Genomic DNA, 21,744 nt, shown 5'->3' with positions numbered 1-21,744 from the left:
TTATTTTTAGTGAACACAATAGAATACCCAATTTTTTTCATTTGCACATGCTTGTGGAATGGTGACAAACTTCTGTACAGAAACTTTTCCATGGGCAACTCTTTAAAAGCCTTTACAGGTTACCAGTTTAGCGTTGCACAGGAGGTTTGAATGCTAGCTTACCCTCTGATGTTTGTAACTGTGCCCCACGTGTAGTGTGATTGGAGTGTGGGATCTGTTAGCCCTTGTACACACGGTCGGAGATTTCGACAACCAAATCCGTCGGATTTTGTCCGTCGGATCTCGTCCGAAACAGTTGCATACACACGGTCGAACTAAGTTGTCGAAAAAGCCGATCGTTCAGAACGTGATGACGTAATTTCGTTACGATGGGACTACGTTCAGGCTAGTAGCCAATAGCTTTGATGTAGGAATTTGATCTGAGCATGCGTGGCACTTGGTCCGATCAAAATTCTCTACACATGATCGGAGTATGTCCGATCGAACCAGTTGGTCGGAAAATATTTACAACAATTTGGAAAATTGGGTCCGACGGAATCAGTCCGATACATACCACACACAGTCGGATTATCTGACAACACGGTCCGATAGGACACATTCCGACGGATTCTCCGACCGTGTGTACAAGGGCTAAGAGTTTCACGTATGTGCAGGGGATGGGGATGTTTAAAATTGATTAAAAAAAAAATGTCTTGGTCATTGATGGACACAGGTCTCCATTATTGGCCATAGGGTTTATAGTATCACCTACAGGAGTAGGACACTAGCCAGGAAAAAAAAGCCACCTATGGGAAGTCCCAACTGGTATAAACCACCTCTATGCTATATAGGCCAGTGTTTCTCAACTCTAGTCCTCAAGACGCCCCAACAGGTCATGGTTTTCAGGATTTCCCTCAGATGAAATGGCTGTTGTAATTACTAAGGCAGTGAAACTGATCAAATCACCTGTGCAAAGTAATGGAAATCCTGAAAACAAGACCTGTTGGTTCGCCTTGAGGCCTGGAGTTGAGAAACACTGCTATAGACAAGCCAGTTATTTCTGCCTAGGGTTTCAGGAGTAAGTATCTAGTTCCCTGCTGGGTCCTGTGGTTCCAGAGCCTTGTTTCACAAGGGATGAACCACCTCTCTTGTGATGGCATAAGCTGTGACAGGTCCTGCCCTCCAAAGCAGCCGATAAACCAAACATCTGTTTGGCTGCTTTTTAAGCCATAACGGTGACTTATCCCAGGTGATACACAGATGAAGCAAATCTTCCTGTACCCAAAACTTCCTGTTGTACCCATTTACCCTCTGGGAAGCGTTCTCCCAAGGGGGTTGGATTGCAGGTGTGCTCCTGTGTGATTACAGATGGCGACTAGCCAGCGGGAGCCAATGGCTGCATTGCTATCAGCCAATGAAGAGCCCACAAGAGCTGGGGGAAAGCAACGCGGGATCGCGCCCATTGAGATTCGGGGCTCAGGGGGGCCAGAGAGTGCAAGGTGTTTTTTCACCTTAATGCATAGGATGCATTAAGATGTAAAAACGCAAAGCTTTACAACCCCTTTAAGCTAAAGATAGAAGCGGATTGGTTGCCATGCGCAGGTTCCAGTTATGATAAATTGCCTCCCACTGTATTTTATTTTTTTACTCTATAAAGAAACTTTTTTTTTTTTCTTATAAAAATTAATCCAGCTTATAAAAATACTAGAAGATTGCAAACTGCAGTACTGTTTAAATTTGTGATTGGCCTTCAATGTTGTCACAAGGCACAGTGCCACTCTGTGCCTTTAGCCTGTGGCAATGATGGCGAACCTTGGCACCCCAGATGCTTTAGAACTACATTTCCCATGATGCTCCACTACACTGCAGAGTGCATGAGCATCATGGGAAATGCAGTTCCAAAACATCTGGGGTGCCAAGGTTCGCCATCACTGGCCTATGGTCTTCAGTGTCTGACCGAGGAATCCTAGGCAATGTGCGTCGGGTGCCCACACATCATAAACAATAGGGCGCTTTTAATCGTCTGCTCAGAATAATCATTCCTGGTTGTGGTCATTGTAGTAGAATGGCTAGTAGGTAGATGGTTACGTATCCTAACACTGTCCTCTTCCAGTGCAATAGGCACACATTGGTGCATGGGAAGATGGCTTCCCCCAGTCTGGAATAAACCACATCATTCTGGCAGAACTGGAATATATTTTAAAAAGCAATTGAACTAAATTGAGTGGAAATTCAGGGTTTAAGCCACTTGCAGCGTTTGCTGGAAATTAGCATGCCGTGCATTGATTTTTACTTGCTGCTTGGAATTGTCATTTCATTTTTAGATGAATGGCCTGCCTAGCGTCCCCCAGCCCTGATCTTTGTAAACCTTTGTTTCACCTCTGTGGTGGAGCAGGCGATGCCTCCATCTAAAACACAATATAATGGCAGAATATTGCCTTCCCTGTGCAGTTTGAAAACCCAGATAAAATAACAGATGGACGGTTAATGTGTTAGAGACAAAAACAGTCGTTTAGATTTCATTAAGTCATAAAAACTCTGTGTACATAATTTAAACAGAAATTGTAGGAAGAAATGTTGCTGCCATTGGTGAGCGAGGTGGTGCTGAAATTGCTGGCTGCTCCGAGGCTATCAGGGTGGGGGAGGGAGCGGGTACGTGCCGTGCTTTAAGAGAAGATTATTTAACTGGCTGCCAGACCTGTGTGATGCGGCCTGCTTTTACACGGCTTTCAGAAAATTGCTGTATGTCACATCGGAGACTGCTTGTTTTTTTTCACAGATAAAAATGGGAAATTTTGTTTTAATTTTATATTGCTTTCTTGGTAGTATGTATCCATATAATCGCTCTGTGAGCCCCCCTATGGCTCTCTGGAATTGCTTAATTTAAATAAATATCTATGATGGGAATAGGCTGCTATCGCTGACCTATGAAAATGCCAGTTTTGTTGGCTGCCATGCTGACTGACCTCCAGTACTTGTCCAATGTCAAAACTCATCATTCTCATACTTGGGTCAGTGGACCTGCAAGTGGGTTCAATGAAATAAAAAAAACAAAAAAAACACGGTTGGAATTTTGGTCGGAAAATACTCTGATGGTTTTCCCGACGGAATTTTGCTCAAGCTGTCTTGGATACACACGGTCACACCATATTCCGACCGTCAAGAACGCGGAGACGTACAACACATACGACGGGACTAGAAAAAGGAAGTTCAATACTCAGTAGCCAATAGCTTCCGTCTCCTAGTTGAATCTGAGCATGCGTGAGTTTTTGTGCATCGGAATTGCATACACGCGATCGGAATTTCCGATAGAAAGTTTTTCCGTCAAGAAAAATTGAGAACATGCTCTCAAATTTTTGCTGGTGGAAATTCATAAGCATACACACGGTCACATTTTATGATGAAAAGCTCTCATCTGTCTTTTGCTGGCCGAAATTCCGATCATGTGTACGCGGCATGACAGATCACCGCCGCACCAACATCGCTTGTGTTGGTATGATCACTGTGTGCTGCACACACCGATTTGAAAGTTCATGCCGAACTACCGTGTTTTCAGTCTCCCTCTCTCCGCTTTCCGGAGATTTTCATACTTGCCTCGATGACCAACGAGCTCAGGAACCTATTCAGCGGTTGCTGTGGCTGACCACAGAGGTGGTCTAGCCCAGTGATGGCGAACCTTGGCACCCCAGAGGTTTTGGAACTACGGTTTCCATGATGCTCAACCACCCTGCAGAGTGCATGAGCATCATGGGAAATGTAGTTCCAAAACCAGGTTCACCATCACTGGTCTAGGATTGGAGCGATATCATGACATCCCTTTTTGGTTCTTGTTTCGATGTAAACCATGCCTTTTGATAGCAATAAAAGTGATTAAAGTAGAACTTTAGGCAAAACTTCCTTTTTTTTTTTGTCCTTTTTGATAGAGCAAGATAACCTGTCAGATTCTGTTTTGCCATCTGTGCCTCATTGGGGAGATTTACCTTCACTTCCTGTCCCATTGCCAAACCAGGAAGTCAGAAAAAATCCCTGCAAATTAAGGGAATTCTTTGGTGACCCCCAGGTCTCCAGAACTAGTGTCCCCATTGGAAGATTTATTATTCTGGGCACAATTTTTTATTTTTTTTTATTTTGCTGTCGGTGATAAAAGTAAACAGGACAAATGGGGAGGGAGAATCTCCCTAACAGGGGTGCTGACAGAAATAAAAACTGCCATATGTTCTAATCCATCTCCACTCTATCGAAATACTAAAAATAACGTTTAAAAAAGAAAAGATAAAAGCTCCCACTAAACCATGAACGTTGCAGCAAAAGCAATCATACTAGCACTAGACCTCCTCTGTAAGGGCCGGTTCACACTGCAGGCGAGGCGAGGCGACTCCGACTTGCCTCGCCGCGACCTCAGCGGCAACTTGCAGATGACTTCTGTATAGAAGTCAATGCAAGTCGCCCCGAGGTCGCCCAGAAGTAGTACAGGAACCTTTTTTCTGAGTCTGAGCGACTCGAGTCGCTCCTCTCAGAACGGTTCCATTGTACAGAACGGGGGCGACTTGCGAGAGCGAGGCGAGTCGTGTCGCCTCGCATCGCCCGCTGTGTGAACCGGCACTAACTCTAAACTGGTAACCTGTAAGAAAAGTTGAAAACGACGCCTGTAGAGTTTTTTTTTTTTTTTTTTTTTAGTACCGTAGTTTGGCGCCATTCCACGAACATGTGCAGTTTTAAATCATGACATGTTGGGTATCTATTTACTATTGACTAACATCTTTTATATTTTACCCAAAATGGGGTTATATATTGTGTGTTTTACATTAAAATTCATTAAAGTGTTCCCCCCAAAAAATAACACTTACAAAAAAACTCAAATGCCATGTGACATAAAAAATTGCTATGACCACATTTTTTACTCTATGGTCTCGGCTATAAAAAATATGTATAATGTTGGGGGGTTTTGAGTGATTTTTCTAGCACCAAAAATACAGATCTTTACATGTAGGAGAGAAGTGTCAGAACTGGCCTGGGTGGGAACTGGTTAATGGGGAACACAAGCATTTATATCTCTTGGGCTTAATGTATGAAAGTAAGGTTATGAATTACAATATTGCATGGCTGCCATTCAAATATCTGTTCCCCTTTCACACTTGTGCCACTTGTCCTGCGACTTGGGACTGCACTACTTTTTGGTCCGACTTTGATGCAAGTTACACAGGCATTCCCTGAAATCGCGTGGCTTTGAAGTCTCGGTAGTGTGGAAGAGGCCTTACTGTAACATTTGGATGTCTGTGAGGGCATCCAATACCCAGCATGCTGCAGAACCGTATTCAAGGATGATTGGGGATGGATTTTACAACCGCATCTCTGGACGATAACCATGTACCATGAAATAGCCATAGTAGCCAAGCAAATGGATATCTACTCGTTCAATGGAAGTACTTATACTTGTGATTTACCTTCCTGCAATGTCCAATTAGTTTGACCTGTTAAAGGATGAGTTCCTTTAAAAAAAAAAAAAAAAAAGTGTATTTTTATTTTTTTGTGCATGTAAAAGAATGGACTTTTTTTTTTTTTTTTTTTTTTTCTTGTGAGCCTGCAGAGCATTACACCCACGATCTGCAGATCACAGGTGCAGTTTAAAGGTCCTGCAGACTCTCGGTATAGCTGTCTGCCCATATCTCCCACACAGGCATAACGTTCCTGAAGAGCAGGAAGAATCAATGAACTGCGAGGGCGCTCGCCAATTTAGTTTGTCTTTTCATCCCATTTTCCATTGTAAGGGGAAGGGGTGGGCTCACAAATGTAAACCCATAACATCGGCTGAATGGGGGATAAAAAAAGCAACTAGATTTGGGTTGAATGGAGGTCTCCCATCCCCTCCAGCGATCAAATTCTATTGAACAAACTGATTGAAATGTATCCAGTCCCTTCTGAACCAGCTGAATTTAGAGCAGTCTGTGGCCAGCTTTAGGCCCCTATGAATTTTTTCAGTGTGTTTTCAGTTTTGCAGAAATTAGTCCATTTAACATGGTTTCTTATTGGTCAGGTTTTCCTCTGGTGCATTTTTTGGAAATGGTCGGACTTTTTGGTTGCATAGACTTCCATAGACGTCAATGAAAATGCAGCAGAAACTGTTCAGTGCTTGCGTTCTTGATGCATTTTTGCTGGTACAGAATACACAAGCGCAGAAGGAGGGATTCCTCCAACACTGACTTTGTTGATGGAGGTCGTGCGATGTTGTACCCAAACAATTCTCCCCCCCCCCCCCCCCACAAATAGCGCTTTCGTTTGGTGGTGTTTGATCAACTCTGCGTGTTTGTTTTTTGTTTGCGCTATAAACCAAAAAAACAAAATTTTTGTACTTTTTGCTATAATAAATATCCATGATTTTTATTTTATTTAAAAAAAGCTATTCCCCCCCCCCCCCCCCCCCTCCGTTTAGGCCGATTTATGTATTCTGCTACATATTTTTGGTAATAATCTCAAGCGTATATTGATTGCACAAAAGTTATAGCATCTACAAAATAGAGGAAATATTTATGGCATTTTTATTATTATTATTTATTATTTTTATTTTTTTTACTGGTAATGGCGGTGATCAGCTTTTTTTATTTATTTATTTTTTTTTATTTTTTTTGGGACTGCGACATTATGGCAGACACATCGGACGCTTTTTGGGACCATTGGCACTTATACTGCAATCAGTGCTATAAAAAAATGCACAGATTACTGTGTACTATAATGTCACTCTCAGGGAAGGGGTTAACAGTCGGGGGTGATCAAGGCGTTAACTGTGTATCCTAGGGAGTGATGGGGGAATGGGACTACCTGGGTGAGGAGAGCAATCGTTGTTCATGCTTAGTATGAACAACAGATCGCCCTCCTCACTCCTGACAGCATGGAGAACTGTCTTTTTACATTGACATATCTCTGTGTGAAGCAACCGCCCGGCACCCGTGATCATCATGGCCACCGGGCTGCCCACCGGCTCTGCCTCCGATGGCGCGTGTGCCCCCCCCTACTGGTCAAAAGGCAAACCGACGTACAGCTACGTTGGTTTGCCCAGGGGAGACAACCTGCTGCAGTATAACTGTGGTGGCTGGTCAGGAAGGGGTTAAACTACGGCTTTCTTAACCACTTGACCACTGGGCACTTAAACACCCTTAATAACCAGACCAATTTTCAGCTTTCGGTGCTCTCACATTTTGAATGACAATTACTCAGTCATGCAACACTGGACCTATATGAAATTTTTGTCCTTTTTTTTCACACAAATAGAGCTTTCTTTTGGTGGTATTTAATCACCGCTGGGTTTTTTTTTTTTTTGTGCTATAAAAGAAAAAATACCGAAAATTCTGTAAAAAAAAAAATGAATTTTTCTTTGTTTCTGTTAGAAAATTTAGCAGATTAGTAATTTTTTTTTCTTCATAAATTTTGGCCAAAATTTATACTACTACATATCTTTGGTAAAAATAAGTACAAATTGGTGGATATTATTTGGTCTTTGTGAAAGTTATAGAGTCCACAAGCTATGGTGCCAATATCTGAAAATTGATCACACCTGAAGTACTGACGGCCTATTTCAATTCTTGAGACCCTAACATGCCAGAAAAGTACAAATACCCCCCAAATGACCCCTTTTTGGAAAGAAGACATTCCAAGGTATTTAGTAAGAGGCATGATGAGTTTTTTGAAGTTGTCATTTTTTCCCACAATTCTTTGCAAAATCAAGATTTTTTTTTTACTTTTGTTTTTTTTTCACAAAATTGTCATATTATCAGGTTATTTCTCACACACAGCATATGCATACCACAAATTACACCCCAAAACACATTCTGCTATTACTCCCCAGTACGGCGATACCACATGTGTGAGACTTTTACACAGTGTGGCCACATACAGAGGCCCAACATGCAGGGAGCGCCATCAGGCGTTCTGGAGCACCCAGGACAATTCTGACATTTCTCTCCTACATGTAAAAATCATCATTTATTTGCTAGAAAATTACATAGAATCTCAAAACATTATATATGTTTTTTTAGCAAACACCCTGGAGAATACAATGGTGGTATTTGCGCAGTAATTTTTCGAATGCTTTTTTTTTTGGAAAAAAAACTGTTTTGTGCTTAAAACAAAAAAAAACACAGTAAAGTTAGCCCAATTTTTAGCCCATAATGTGAAAGATGAAGTTACGCTGAGTAAATAGATAACTAATGTCACTCTTCAAAATTGCACACGCTCGTGGAATGGCGCCAAACGTCGCTACTTAAAAATCCCCATAGGCGACGATTTAATTTTTTTTTACTGGTTATATGTTTTGAGTTACTGAGGAGGTCTAGGGCTAGAATTATTGCTCTCGCTCTAACTTTTCGCAGCGATACCTCACATGTGTGGTTTGAACACCGTTTTCATATGTGGGCGGGACTTGCGTATGCGTTCGCTTCTGCATGCGAGCACATGGGGACAGGGGCGCTTTAAATAAAAAAAAAAAAATGTTTTATTGTTCATTTTACTTTATTTTAGTTTGACATTTTTTTCCCCAAAAATAATTTTTTTGATCACTTTTATTCCTATTACAAGGAATGTAAACATCCCTTGTAATAGGAATATGGCATGACAGGTCCTCTTTACAGTGAGATATGGGGTCAATAAGACCCACATCTCACCTCTAAGCTGGGAAGCCTGAAAAAAAAGATTCTGGATTTGATCGTATTCGGTAGAAGCACCGGAGGGCGGCGGGAGGGGGAGGGGTGATGTCTATGGCTGGGTATTGCAGGGTATCACCGACTATGGCTGGGTATCTCAGAGTGTTGGCAGAGTGTTGGCAGAGTGTTGGCAGAGTGTTGGCAGAGTGTTGGCAGAGTGTTGGCAGAGTGTTGGCAGAGTGTTGGCAGAGTGTTGGCAGAGTGTATTGAGAGGTTAAATTCGGTGAGCAGCGATGTGGGCACTGCAGATGCAGCCCACATCGCTGCTGACACCGATCTCTTCCCCCTCCGCTGTACCGATCGGTACAGAGAGGGAGGAACCGGCGTCATAACATGACACCGGCTTGTTTACAAGTGATCACTCCGTCATTTGACGGAGCGATCACGTGGTAAACGGGCGCGATGAGCGGCCGTTTACCGTGATTCGTGATGCGCCGGGTCCACTGGACCCAGCGGTCACGGATGCTCTCGTGCGCGCGCGAGAGCAGAATTCTGGGAGGCCGTTAATTAACGGCCTCTCAGAGTTAAACAACCGCCCTGAAGCCGTTAATCGGCAATGGGCGGTTGTTAAGTGGTTAATATAGCTAAGAATTGAAAAGATGCAATGTGTGTGTGTTTTTTTTTTTTTTTTTTTTTTTTTTAATACTGCTTTAAAACCAGTTAAAGACCGCCCACCGCATATATACTGCGGCAGGGCGGCTCTATTGCTCAAAAAACATACCTGTATGTTGTCCTGCATTAGATACTGTGGGTGTGCGTGTTCCACCCGCTGCACGGCAGGGGAGACAATCCTCCATAGAGAGGCAGATCCCCATTCTGACAGGGAAGTACATTGAAATCTTCTGTTCCTAGTAATCGGGACCAGGGATCTCTGTGTTCTTCCTGTCAGTCCATCCCCCGCACAGTTGCATAACACTTGCGGGGAGCACAGGTAACCCTTTGATCGCCCTTGATGTCAACCCCTTCCCTGCCAGTCTCATTTATTCATTTTATACAGTGATAAGTGCTTCTTTTTTTTTTTTTTTTTTTTTAGCACTGGTCCCCAAAAAGTGTCACCCAGTGTCAAATTTGTCTGCCGCTAAAAATGACTGTTCCCTGCCATTACTAGTAAAAACAATAAAATATAAAATTCCCTAAAGCTATCCCATAGTTTGGTTTGTGCAAAAGTTATAGTTTCTACAATCAATATACGCTTAGGGTCCTTTCACACTGACGTCCCGTTCAGGCCCGCCTGTCAGTTTTTCAGGCGGACCTGAACGGGTGCTCCATAGAGGTCTATGGAGCGTCGGATGTCAGCGGTGACATGTCCGCTGACATCCGACCCGCTCCGATCCGAAAAAGTGTAACGGAGGAAAAAGCTATTTTTCCATCCGTCTGCGGATCGGATCGGATGACGACGGGCACTGCGGTCCGTCGTCATCCGATCTCCCATAGGGGAGAGCGGCGCTGTGACAGGTCCGTCCCTGCGCAGTGTGCAGAGACGGAGCGGTCATCTCCCTGCTCAGCGGGGATCGGCGGAGTGATCCCCGCTGAGCATACGGATATCCACGGGGCGGATCAGAACTGATCCGCCCCGTGTGAAAGGACCCTTATTGTGATATTTTTGGTTAAAAAATAAAAATTAAAAAAATTGTAACAGAATACATTTTTTTTTATTTTTTTTTCAAAATTGTCAGTCTTTTTTTGTTTATAGCGCAAAAAGAAAACCCACAGAGGTAATCAAATGCCACCAAAAGAAAACTCTATTTCTAGAAAAAAAAAGGAAATCCATTTTATTTAGGTACAGCATCGCATGCCCACACAATTGTCAGTTAAAGTAACGCAGTGCCGTATCGCAAAAAATGGCCTGGTCATTAAGGGGGTAAATCTTTCCGAGGCTGATTAAAGTGATACTAATGTGTTACTACTTTTTTTTTTTTTTTTTTAAATGTCTGCTCTGTGCATTGCTTTTTTCCATGTATTGGGGGTTTTTTATTTAATTTTTTTGGATTAATTTCTACTTTATAATTGTGATTTGTTACAATGGATTTTTTTTTTTACTTGCAAATGAGATGGTGGCACAGCAGAGCTTGATTTATGGGAGATTTTAGGCCTGCGCTCCTCGTCATATGATGCCCTCTTCATCGTCATCACTGGTCTTGTTTGTTGGCATGGATGTGATCTGGTTTTTCTACTATTTTTTTTTTTTTTTTTTTTCGATTTTCAAATGTTCAACAGAAAACCAGTCAGCCAGTCATAGCCCTCAATGTTAAATTCTGTGTTTTGTCATTGAGTAAATGTTCTGAGGATCTGTTGCAATGCTTACCTCCTAATATTTAATGTATTTTCTTATTTTCTGTTCCATTTTTTTTTTTTTCCAGAATTGTAGACATATTTGTAGAGATTTTCCATCACCTTTATCTCTCTATATACAGTGAGGAAAGAAAGTATTTGATCCCCCTGCTGATTTTGTATGTTTGCCCACTGACAAAGAAATGATCAGTATATAATTTTAATGGTAGGTTTATTTTAACAGTGAGAGGCAGAATAAAAACAAATATCCAGAAACTCATTTCCAAAAAGTTATACATTGATTTGCGTTTTATTGAGTGAAATAAGTATTTGACCCCTTCGCAAAACATGACTTTGTACTTGGTGGCAAAAACCCTTGTTGGCAATCGGAGGTCAGACGTTTCTTGTAGTTGGCCACCAGGTTTGCACACATCTCAGGAGGGATTTTGCCCCACTCTCCTCTCCAAGTCATTAAGGTTTTCGAGGCTGACGGGTAACTCAAACTTTCACCTCCTTCCACATGTTTTCTATGGTATTAAAGGGATTGTAAAGATAAAAATTTTATTTTTAAAAAATAACAAACGTGTTATACTTACCTCCACTGTGTAGCTCGTTTGGCACAGAGTGGCCCCGAACCTGCTCTTCTGGGGTCCCTCGGTGGCTGTCTCGGCTTCCTCCCTCAGATGCTTCTCACGTTCATGCGAGCTCCCTCACATGGTGAGAAGCATCTGCGAGCGCGCTCCCGTGACACAGCTGGCGGCTATAGCTGCTCGCTGTATCACACGGCCCCGCCCCCCGGCGCTCCGCGTCAGTGGATGTGATTGACAGCAGCGTGAACAATGGCTGCGCTGCTTTCCATCCATCCATTCCAGCCAATCAGCGGCCAGGCTGAACGGTGGAAAGGACGTCTGGGGACGAGCGCGGGACTTTCGAGGGGTGAGGTAAGTAAAACGGGGGAACTGGGGGCGCCAGCACTGTCAGATGTTTTTTCACCTTAATGCATAGAATGCATTAAGGTGAAAAAACATTTACCTTTACAACCCCTTTAAGGTCTGGACACTGGCTAGGCCACTCTAGGACCTTAATGTGCTGCTTCTTGAGCCACTCCTTTGTTGCCTTGGCTGTTTTGGGTCATTGTCATGCTGAAATACTCATCCACATCCCATCTTCAGTGTTCTGGCTGAGGGAAGGAGGTTCTCGCACAAGATTTGATGGTACATGGCCCCGTCCATCGTCCCTTTTTTGATGTGGTGAAGTTGGCCAGTCCCCTTTCCAGAAAAAAACCCCCAAAGCATAATGTTTCCATCTCCATGTTTGACGGTGGGGATGGTGTTCTCCTCGCCCACCCTCATAATCATACCCATCCACATAATCCTAATCATACCCACCACCAACCCTCCTCACACGACGAGTTGAGTTGATGCCAAAGAGCTTGATTTTGGTTTCATCTGACCACAACACTTTCACCCAGTTCTCCTCTGGATCATTCAGGTTTTCATTAGCAAACTTCAGACGGGCCTGTACATGTGCTTTCTTGAGCAGGGGGACCTTGCGGGTGCTGCAGGATTTCTGTACTTCACGGCATTGTGTGTTACCAATTCCTTTCTTGGTGACTAGTCCCAGCTGCCTTGAGATCATTGACTTGATTCTCCAGTAGTTCTGGGCTGATTCCTCACCATTCTCATTATTATGGACTCCCCAAGGTGAGATCCTGTATGGAGCCCCAGACTGAGGGAGATTGACAGTTTATTTTGGGTTTCTCCCATTTGCGAATAATCAAACTGTTGTCACCTCTCACTAAGCTGCTTGGCGATGGTCTCGTAGCCCATTCCAGCCTTGTGTAGGTCTACAATTCTGTCCCTGACATCCTTGGACAGCTCTTTGGTCTTGGCCATGGTGGAGAGATTGGAATCTGATTGCTTCTGTGGCTAGGTGTCTTTTAGGCCGGGTTCACACCGCTGCGATGCGGGAACGCCGCGAATCCGCAGCGTTTTCCCGCATCGCATTACTCCCTCCGGCAGTTCACACTGCCTTATGCGGACGGCTGGGAGTGTCAATGATATGTTAATGACACCCCCAGATCCGTCCGCATATCGCAGTGCGATCTGCCGACTCGCACAGGAATCGGATCGCATGATGTGAACCCCCATGCGATCCGATTCTGTTGCGGACCAAAAAAAGGGTCCTGTGCGAGTTTGCTGCGGGAGCGATGCGAATTCATTCATACTATCTGTATGGCTGAACTCGCATCGCTACGGAGATCGGATGTGATTTGCGGTGCGAATCACATCCGGATCTCCCCCCGCAGCAGTGTGAACCCAGCCTTATACAGATAACCAGCTGAGATTAGGAGCACTCCCTTTAAGACACCTTTTACACTGAAGCAGTTTTCCGGCATTTTAGCACTAGAAATCGCGCCTGAAATCTGCCTCCCATCCTACCCAAATGTGAAAACCTGAGTGCTTTCACACTGCGGTGGTGCTCTTGCGGGACATTAGGAAAACTCCTGCAAGCAGAATCTTTGGAGCGGTGTATACACCGATCCCAAATTGCCCTGCCCATTGAAATAAATGGGCAGCTCTTCCAAAGTGCTTGAAAACCGATTCGGAAGCACAGCAACACAGGCGCTTTTAACCTCTTTGGTCGCTGGCGGGGGTTAAAAGCACCCCAGGAGCATCCGAAAAGCGCTGCTTAAACGGTGCTAAATCGCTACTAAAACGGACAGCGCTTTATCGCTAACTCACAGGTGGCCACAGTGTGAAAGGGCTCTTAAGTGTTCATAATCGCAACTCATTACCTGTATAGAAGACACCTGGGAGCCAGAAATCTTGCTGATTTGATGAGGGATCAAATACTACTTTCACTCATTAAAATGCAAATGGTTGCTAAGTAGGTGAGGTTGAAAAAAAAGACGCGTCCATCCAGTTCAACCTATGTGTATGCGTTTTGTTCACGTAAAAATCAATGTAACTTTTTTTATTTTTTTTTATGCGTTTTTTTTGGATATTTTTTGTTCGGTCTCTCACTGTTAAAATAACTCTACCATTAAAATTGCGCGTGTGTGTGTGTAATCTCTCAAGGAGGTGATTTGCCCTCCCTCAGGGCTGTATGGATAAGATGTGATCTGTTAGTAGGCACAGAGAAGAACAACAATGCACAATCGCTGTGTAAATGTAATGAGATAATATGGCTGCCCTTATACAAATCTGCAATCCTAGAACTTTAGGTTGATAAGATACAGATAACCTTTTTGCACTTGATTTTGAATTCTAGGTGGAAAATGCATTTAGTCTGTAGTTATGACTAACAAGCATAACACTACTGCTAAAGGATAAGTGCCCTTGAAATCAAAGTACTTTCAAAAAATTGCCCCCTTTTCCTTACTCAGACTATCAAAGGGACGAAGGGCAAAACGGATACATGCACTTTCTTTTCAAGCTCATACTTTAAATCCAGCAAATGCTTCCAAGGCTACCAATGTTTGGTGCTGCATAGCCCAAGGCCTCATTTAGACGTGCAGTTGCAGGGTAGTAAAAATACACAGTTGAGCGTCATTTTACCACCCCTTAAAGTGATATTAAAGCCTTGTTTTAAAAAGAAAAGGAAAAAAGCAGCTTGATATGGGGGCACCCAAACAGGCTCGCTCCCAAGCCACGGCTCTGTATGTCAATTCGCAGGCAAGGCTCTCGTGGACAACGCTGGATCAAGACGGGGCTCATGTAAGTGTTCATAGAATGCATAAAGGTAAAAAACCTTGTGCCTTTTACAACCACTTTAGGCTGCAATAGGCTGTGGACAGGGTGTTTTTTTTGTGTTTTTTTTTTGTTTTGTTTTTTAATAAAGTATTCTGAATCTGAATTACATGTTATGGTAATGATGCTTCACGCCACTGGCAAAAATTACCCAACATATATAGTGCCACCCAGCTAAAGCGTTTCATGCCAACATCAGTGCTTAGTTATAGACATGTAGCGCCACCTATTTGCAAGAACAGGGAAATGCTGTAAATGCTGTGTGCATTGCATGGGGTTGCGGCATGTTTGGCAGCCAAAATGGGGTTAAAATGGGCAGCGAGGAGCCGTTGCATCACCACCTTACTGCCTGTCGGTTGTTTCTGAAAAGCAGTCTAAACGAGGATCACACTTTAGAGGAGATTTATGGATTTATGGCGGGGCCGTACATGGATTGAAATTCCTCTAATTCAGCATGGACTGAATGAATGTCTATTCATGTATGGGTAGGCTGGTTGTATAGAAGTTGATCCACTGATCTGTTGATCCACCAATAGACTTCTGTTCTACCAGCCCGTCAGGTTTATCCCAAATGATCTGTGCCAGCCGCACTGATCAGTGTATTGTGATGGCAGGGAAATCTTGCTGTCAAAACACCATAGCAAAGTGGGAGTGATTTCCCCCATTGACCTAAAATGTGCAGATGAGGGGTGGGGGGGGAGGGAATTGGATCGGATCTTTTTTTTTTTTTTTTTTTTTTTTTTTTTATTATTTTATTTATTCTTAATTTGACCCACTGCTTACACAAAAAAAATTACCGCGTTTCCCCAAAAATAAGAAAGGGTCTTGTATTAATTTTGGCTACAAAAAACACACTAGGGATTATTTTCAGGGGGTGTCTTATTTATTTATGGTAGGTACAATAATCTACATTTATTCAAATACAGTCATGTCTTCATGATGATCTTAAATTGGGTGTAATCCTACAGAAGAAAAAAAAATAAAATATCCTGATCCTTTAAAAGCATGAAAAACTACACAATGCTTGTGCTGTGTCATTTTACTTTCTGTTCTAAAAAAAAAAAAACCTGGAATGAAAAAAAAAAATGTGTTTAAAAAAAAAAAAAAGTTCCTGTGTCCCCCCCTGTCTTCTCTCCCTGTCAGCTCAGGAGTCGGCATTATGACATTCTGTAATCCCAAAAAAAAACCGTCATTTTAAAATGTATGTAATTCGTTTTATAAAAATATTATATAGTGTGTCCTTTTTTGTAACTTTATTGTAGAAAATGCCTCATTAACAGCACCGCTGAGCTCTCGTGTTACCCGCCGGAGCACTGCAGAGGAGGGGCCGCTGACGTCAGCCGAGAGGAAAAGCTCTCCGGCGGGTCATGTGAGCGCCCAGCGGCACTTTCTACAATTAAGTTAAAAAAGGAGACACACTACACATTATATCATCTTTTTACATGAATGGTCTACATGTTTTTACAACGACTTTAACTAGGGTTATATTGCGGCTATTACCAAAAATAACAATAGGGCTTATTTTCAGGGAAACTGGGTATATGGCCAGCTGGTCAAAAAGAAAATTGCTCTTTTTTTTTCTCTCCCCTATCGACAGTTGATGGAGGAATCCCTCCTGCAGAGATAGTGGATTTTGCCAGTGGGGAGGCTTCCCTGCCAGCAGAACACTGATTTGCGTTGCCGGCTATAGCCGGTGGCACTAGTCATTTAGGAAAAACCTGACAGGTTAGTTTTACACAAATCAATCGATTGACTTGTGTACAACCAGGGTTGCCCATACGTGGATCACAATTTGTCCGGTCCATGCTGAACTGACTGACTTTTTATCCCAGAGGCTGGCTTTAGATGTGTTTCTAAATCTACCCTAACTGTTAGGGGTGCAACGGATCGTCACCGATCCATGATCCAAGCGGGTCAGCCCGCTCGGATCAGCACACGCCACGATCCGCGGAGTGCTCCGCGGTCTTCGCCTTAGGAAAGGCCGCGGCTTCGGCCTAGTTCCGGCGCGGTGGCCGCCTTGGTGCACCCGTCACAGTTTACAATGTGATCGCTCCGTCAAATGACAGAGCGATCACCTGTTTAAAAAAACGGCATCATGATGGCGCCGGTTCCTCTCTCCCCTCTGTACAGATCTGTACAGTGGGGAGGGGGGGAGAAATCGGATGGCAGCAGTGCTGTGGGCTGCATCTGTAGTGCCCACAGTGCTGCTCTGTGACAATTGCAGTCACAGCCATCCCTCCATACTCTGCTAATACTCTGCCAATAATCTGCAATACTCTGCCATACTGTGCCAATACTCTGCCAATATTACAGTGGGGGAGATTGTGGATATTACAGTGGGGACTATATGGTGGTGGAATTTTCACAGGTTTTTGCAAATTCAATTATTTGCTGATCCGAAAAATGATCCGATCTGTGACTCTGATCTGAGGAACGATCCGATCCGTGAGTTTTTTGATCCATTGCACCCCTACTAACTGTGCATCTAAATATCAAAGGAGGTTTCCAAAAATGTGGTGAACATGCATGTTTATGAATATAAAGCAGGAAAAGGGAGAGCAGAGACCAGCTGATTTCTAAGGTAAATGACAGCAGTCCTACAGGAAAATCTAACACCATTGCTGATCTTTTCCCCAGAGTAGGTTGAGCTGAGTTATAGGTCAGGGACTGCCTACAGACATGCACTCGATGTCTTATCTGACTGTAATCAGCTGAATTGGGTACAGATCTTCATTCTTCATTATAGAAACCCATGGAAATGTAAGAACTGGGTATTTAAAAAGCTATTAGTGAATGCTGTACTGTGGGAGTGTGGCTAGCTTTTTTACATATGAATGTTGAGTGGCAACATTGAGCATATAAATATACTGCAGTTTGCTAATGGTTTGAATGGCACCTTAAACATCTTTCAATTTCTTTTGCAGGAACATCATTTACAACGAGCTATCTCTGCACAACAGGTTTTTAGAGAAAAGAAAGAAAGCATGGTTATTCCCGTTCCTGAGGCTGAGAGCAATGTCCACTACTACAGTCGCCTGTACAAAGGAGAATTTAAACAGCCCAAGCAGTTCATTCACATTCAACGTAAGTGTGTGCGTTTAGACCGCTGGCGTGTCCTCCTTGTCAAGATTCCAGTTATCACACAGGCTGCATCTGTTGCTTCAATTGGACAAACCACCTGCTCTTTCCTACAGGAAGCCAACTTTCAACACACTCGCTAAACGTGGCCCTGTTTATAATTGCTCTTCTAGTCTAGCCTTTTTGAACATAGGCCTTGGTATCCTCAATTTCCCTGAAATAAGTCATTTCTAATTCAGTCCAGGGTGGGTTGCATAATGAATTACATGTGTGTGTGTGTGTGTCTCTATATATATATATATATATATATATATATATATATATATATATATATATATATATATATATATATATATATATATATATATATATATATATATATATATATATATATATATATATATATATATATATATATATATATATATACACATACACATACACATATATATACATACACATATACATATATACATATACACATATACATATACACATATACATATACACATATACATATACACATATACACATATACATACACATATACACACACACACACACACGTAATGTGTAACATGGCAATAGAGGCAGATAAACGGGGACCTGACAGAGGACTGAGCGGCAGAGGATCAGCATTGCTGGAGAAACCAGCAGATGTCACATGTGGTGTGCAGGAGGTGAGCAGGGCCTGGGGAGAGAAAAGTAACCCCCCCAGCACTGCCGATTCACATCACTAGGGTTGGTGTTACCTGGTGCGGTAAAACATGGTGTCACCCCCAACCCCCGGGGAATGGATGAGGATGGGAGCGGGGGGATGGATGGAGCCGGGATGGGATCAGGGGATGGATGGAGCCATGATGGCATCAGGTCAGGAGATGGATAGAGCTGGGATGTGAAAAGGGGAATGGATGGGGCTGGAATTGGATTAGGGTGGTAGATGGAGAGAAATGGGGGGGGGGGGGTGGTGGATGGGATCGGAGTGGTAGTTGGGGATGGGATTTGGAGGGAGGGTGAATGTATGAAGATGGAATGGGATCTTTGATTGGGGGGGGGGGGGGTTAGAGGATATGTGCTAGGGGGTGCTTTAGGAGGGGAGAGGAATTGTGCTGGGGGTGTCAAACTTGGAATCTTCCCCCCCTCCTTCTAGCACAAATCCTCTCTAACCCAAAACAAAGCACCCTTCTACCACATCCTCTAACCCCCACCCCCCCTCCTCCCTAAAATGTACTCCTGGCAGCATAATTGTTACCTACACAGGCCGCCCTAACCCCCCCCCCCATTCACAATGTCTAATTGACGCAGATGCTGTAACGCGCTTTTCCCTCCTCGGCTCTTCCTCCCGGTCTGTTTACCTGTCATGTCAGAGCCGAGGCGGCGGCTATAATCCATTGTGCAGTGAGTGCAGCCAGCGGGGAGAGGAATGCGATTATGGCATGTGAAGGTGTGTGGAACTACTACTATCAGACCTTGGACACCCTACCTGTCTGGCTCTGCCTCGGTCCCTCCCCGCACATTAGGGAAGGAGGAAGAGGAAGGAGCTGCTGCACTCTTCTCAATGCGGCGCCAGTGTCAGACTGGGTTTGGTGTCACCTGGGTGCGGGCTGCACCCCCCATAGCGATGCCACTGATTACTACTCTATCTTGCCACAGAGTTTTGCCACAACACTAGTGATGAACCTTTGTTTCCAGACCCTGGGCAGTTCTGTAACCAACCTAGAATATACTATATAGTCTAATGATGTAATATCTTTTTTAGATGTACCAAATCTATTTAGTAGGACGACTCCCCTAAACAGTCAATTCAGTTTGTATCAAATCGCCCTTGCAGTACATAGTTCATGGTAGATCTAAGAAAGATTGCACAATAACATTGTATGGTCACCTTTAGAAATAAGAGGACGTTCATCTATTAATACCAGACCAAGTGTTGTGCCAGATACAAAAATCTACATCTGAGGACATACTGTGCGTATGATGCCAGATGCAAGTGTGGGGGGGGGGGGGGGGGGAGGGTGTATGGGGGGGGGTTACACACGCATTTACTGATCATTATGCAAGAACTTTTGTGCTAGGAAAAAACGTGTGTAATACAGTAAGTAAAGTTTTTACGCACGTGTGAAATGTAGCCTTAGCGTTTCTCTATGCAAACTAGTAACATATCGTAGTTTTCGTAAGTCAGTCATAAATATAAAAAAAAAAACTGTCAATATATTTCATTATTTGTCCATCCATGGTAAATTTGTGTTTTTGCTTTGAGTGCCTGGCTGATAATTTCATGTTGGTTTTTTATTTTTTTTATTTTTTATAGCATTTAATCTGGACAATGAGCAGCCAGATTATGATATGGACTCTGAAGATGAGACATTAATTAATCGGCTTAACAGGAAAATGGAACTCAAACCACTGCAGTTTGAAATTATGATTGATCGGCTGGAAAAGGCAAGCTCCAATCAGGTATGTGTGTTCTCTCTGTGCAACATATTGATTGGGACAGTATGGATTTGTCCTTTTGTTAGAATTTCCGGGGCTTGACAAATCTCAGTAGTTGGTAAAGACTCACTAAAAAAAGATGCAGCTGGTACCTAAAGCTTTGGGGTGGCAATGTTGTATTGTGGTAACATGCGATTCAGTGAACAGCAGCACACACTCACCCACAATCCATGGTGATTTGGGGTACAATTTTATTTAGAATCTCCTGATCCAGCCAAGGTCACAAAAGAATGGCTGCTAGTCAATTATAGACTGCAGTCTTGTAGACCTGCAGTCAAATATAGTGGATTGGCATATATAAAGTATGCTAAACTGCACATAGAAATTTTTATTTTATTTTTTTACCGTCCAGTGATTACAGCTTACTAGTATTGGATGTGATGGCTCAATTTGTTTATCCAGTCTAAGAACATTGTTACATGTACAAAAAATACCTGTTGGTATTGTCAGAAATCCAGTATGCTTGTAACTTCCTTTGCACAAAACGGAAATCTCAAACAATGTTCCCAGTTTTCCTCATTATCTGGTAATGAAGATGGAGAGGGGAAGGTGATTGTAGTCCAAATCAAGAGCACAGCCTTGGGCGACAGTGCTGCTTCCCAGTACATACAATACAGCAAGTGAGCTTTGTCACCCTAGGATAGAAAGTGTCACTGGAAGGATCGCCAGATAAAAATAAAGGGAAGGGAGCCTGAAAAAAAGCAACTAATGAAGCCACCAAATCTAAAGGATAGATAGATATATCTATCTATATCTAATACTCTTTTGGGTTTAAATACACAGAGATGCACCTGAAGTTCGGCGGCCAAAAATGGTGTTTTTGGCATATTGCAGATAGAGAAAAAGGTGTTTGATTGTGCCGAAAAAGCATGTGATATTTACTGCGCTTATGATGTGTTTTTCATAGGTCATGTGACTCAAAAAACGCATCAAAAACGTAACAGATACGTTTATGTGTTCTTACTGCGTTTTTCAATTCATTTCAACGGCGGGGTGTGTTTTTTTTTTTTCATTTATTTTTTCCAGAAGCGCAGCGAACCAGTGTGAAGACATACGTAGAATTTTAAAGGGGTGCGTTTTTATTGGTTTTTTTTTTTGTTTGTTTTTTTTTTTTCTCCCTTGAGCTTTTTCTTGCGCTAAAGGTGCCGATAATGGCCAACCAATAAATTCATATTAATTTAAATTTATAATATTCACTACAAAGTTTAATATAATACAATTTTACACACACACTATTTTACTCTAAAAACTGTCATTTTTCGGTTTTGGCAAAGGTGCATCCTGAATTTTCGGTTGCAGCACCAAAATTTCTATTCGTTGCACTTCTAAAATACACTTTAAGAACATGGCTACCAACAGAAAAGTACACTGCATGCAATTTAGCATGCATGAACCAGGAAAAGTCTAGGTAAAATAGCTTACAGAGTTAACGGCAAGAAACTTTTTAGTAAATTTTTGTTTTGAACATAAAAAAATGT

General features: G+C 42.8%; 1 protein-coding gene across 1 annotated transcript in view; it reads left to right on the top strand.

The window, feature by feature from the left end:
- Positions 1 to 21,744, top strand: part of EPC2 (enhancer of polycomb 2) — a 108,414-nt gene that overhangs the window by 54,831 nt on the left and 31,839 nt on the right. The window contains exons 2-3 of the mRNA XM_077447731.1: positions 17,620 to 17,779; positions 20,085 to 20,230. Coding sequence (XP_077303857.1) covers positions 17,620 to 17,779; positions 20,085 to 20,230 — 306 coding nt within the window. The remainder of the gene's footprint in view (positions 1 to 17,619; positions 17,780 to 20,084; positions 20,231 to 21,744) is intronic.

Source organism: Lithobates pipiens, unplaced genomic scaffold (assembly GCF_037356315.1).
Source record: "Lithobates pipiens isolate NorthernLeopardFrog02 unplaced genomic scaffold, aLitPip1_a1.2 Scaffold_22, whole genome shotgun sequence".
Lineage (NCBI taxonomy): Eukaryota > Metazoa > Chordata > Amphibia > Anura > Ranidae > Lithobates > Lithobates pipiens.
The sequence above is the reverse complement of the archived record's forward strand: the minus strand, read 5'-3'. Positions and strand labels throughout refer to the sequence as shown.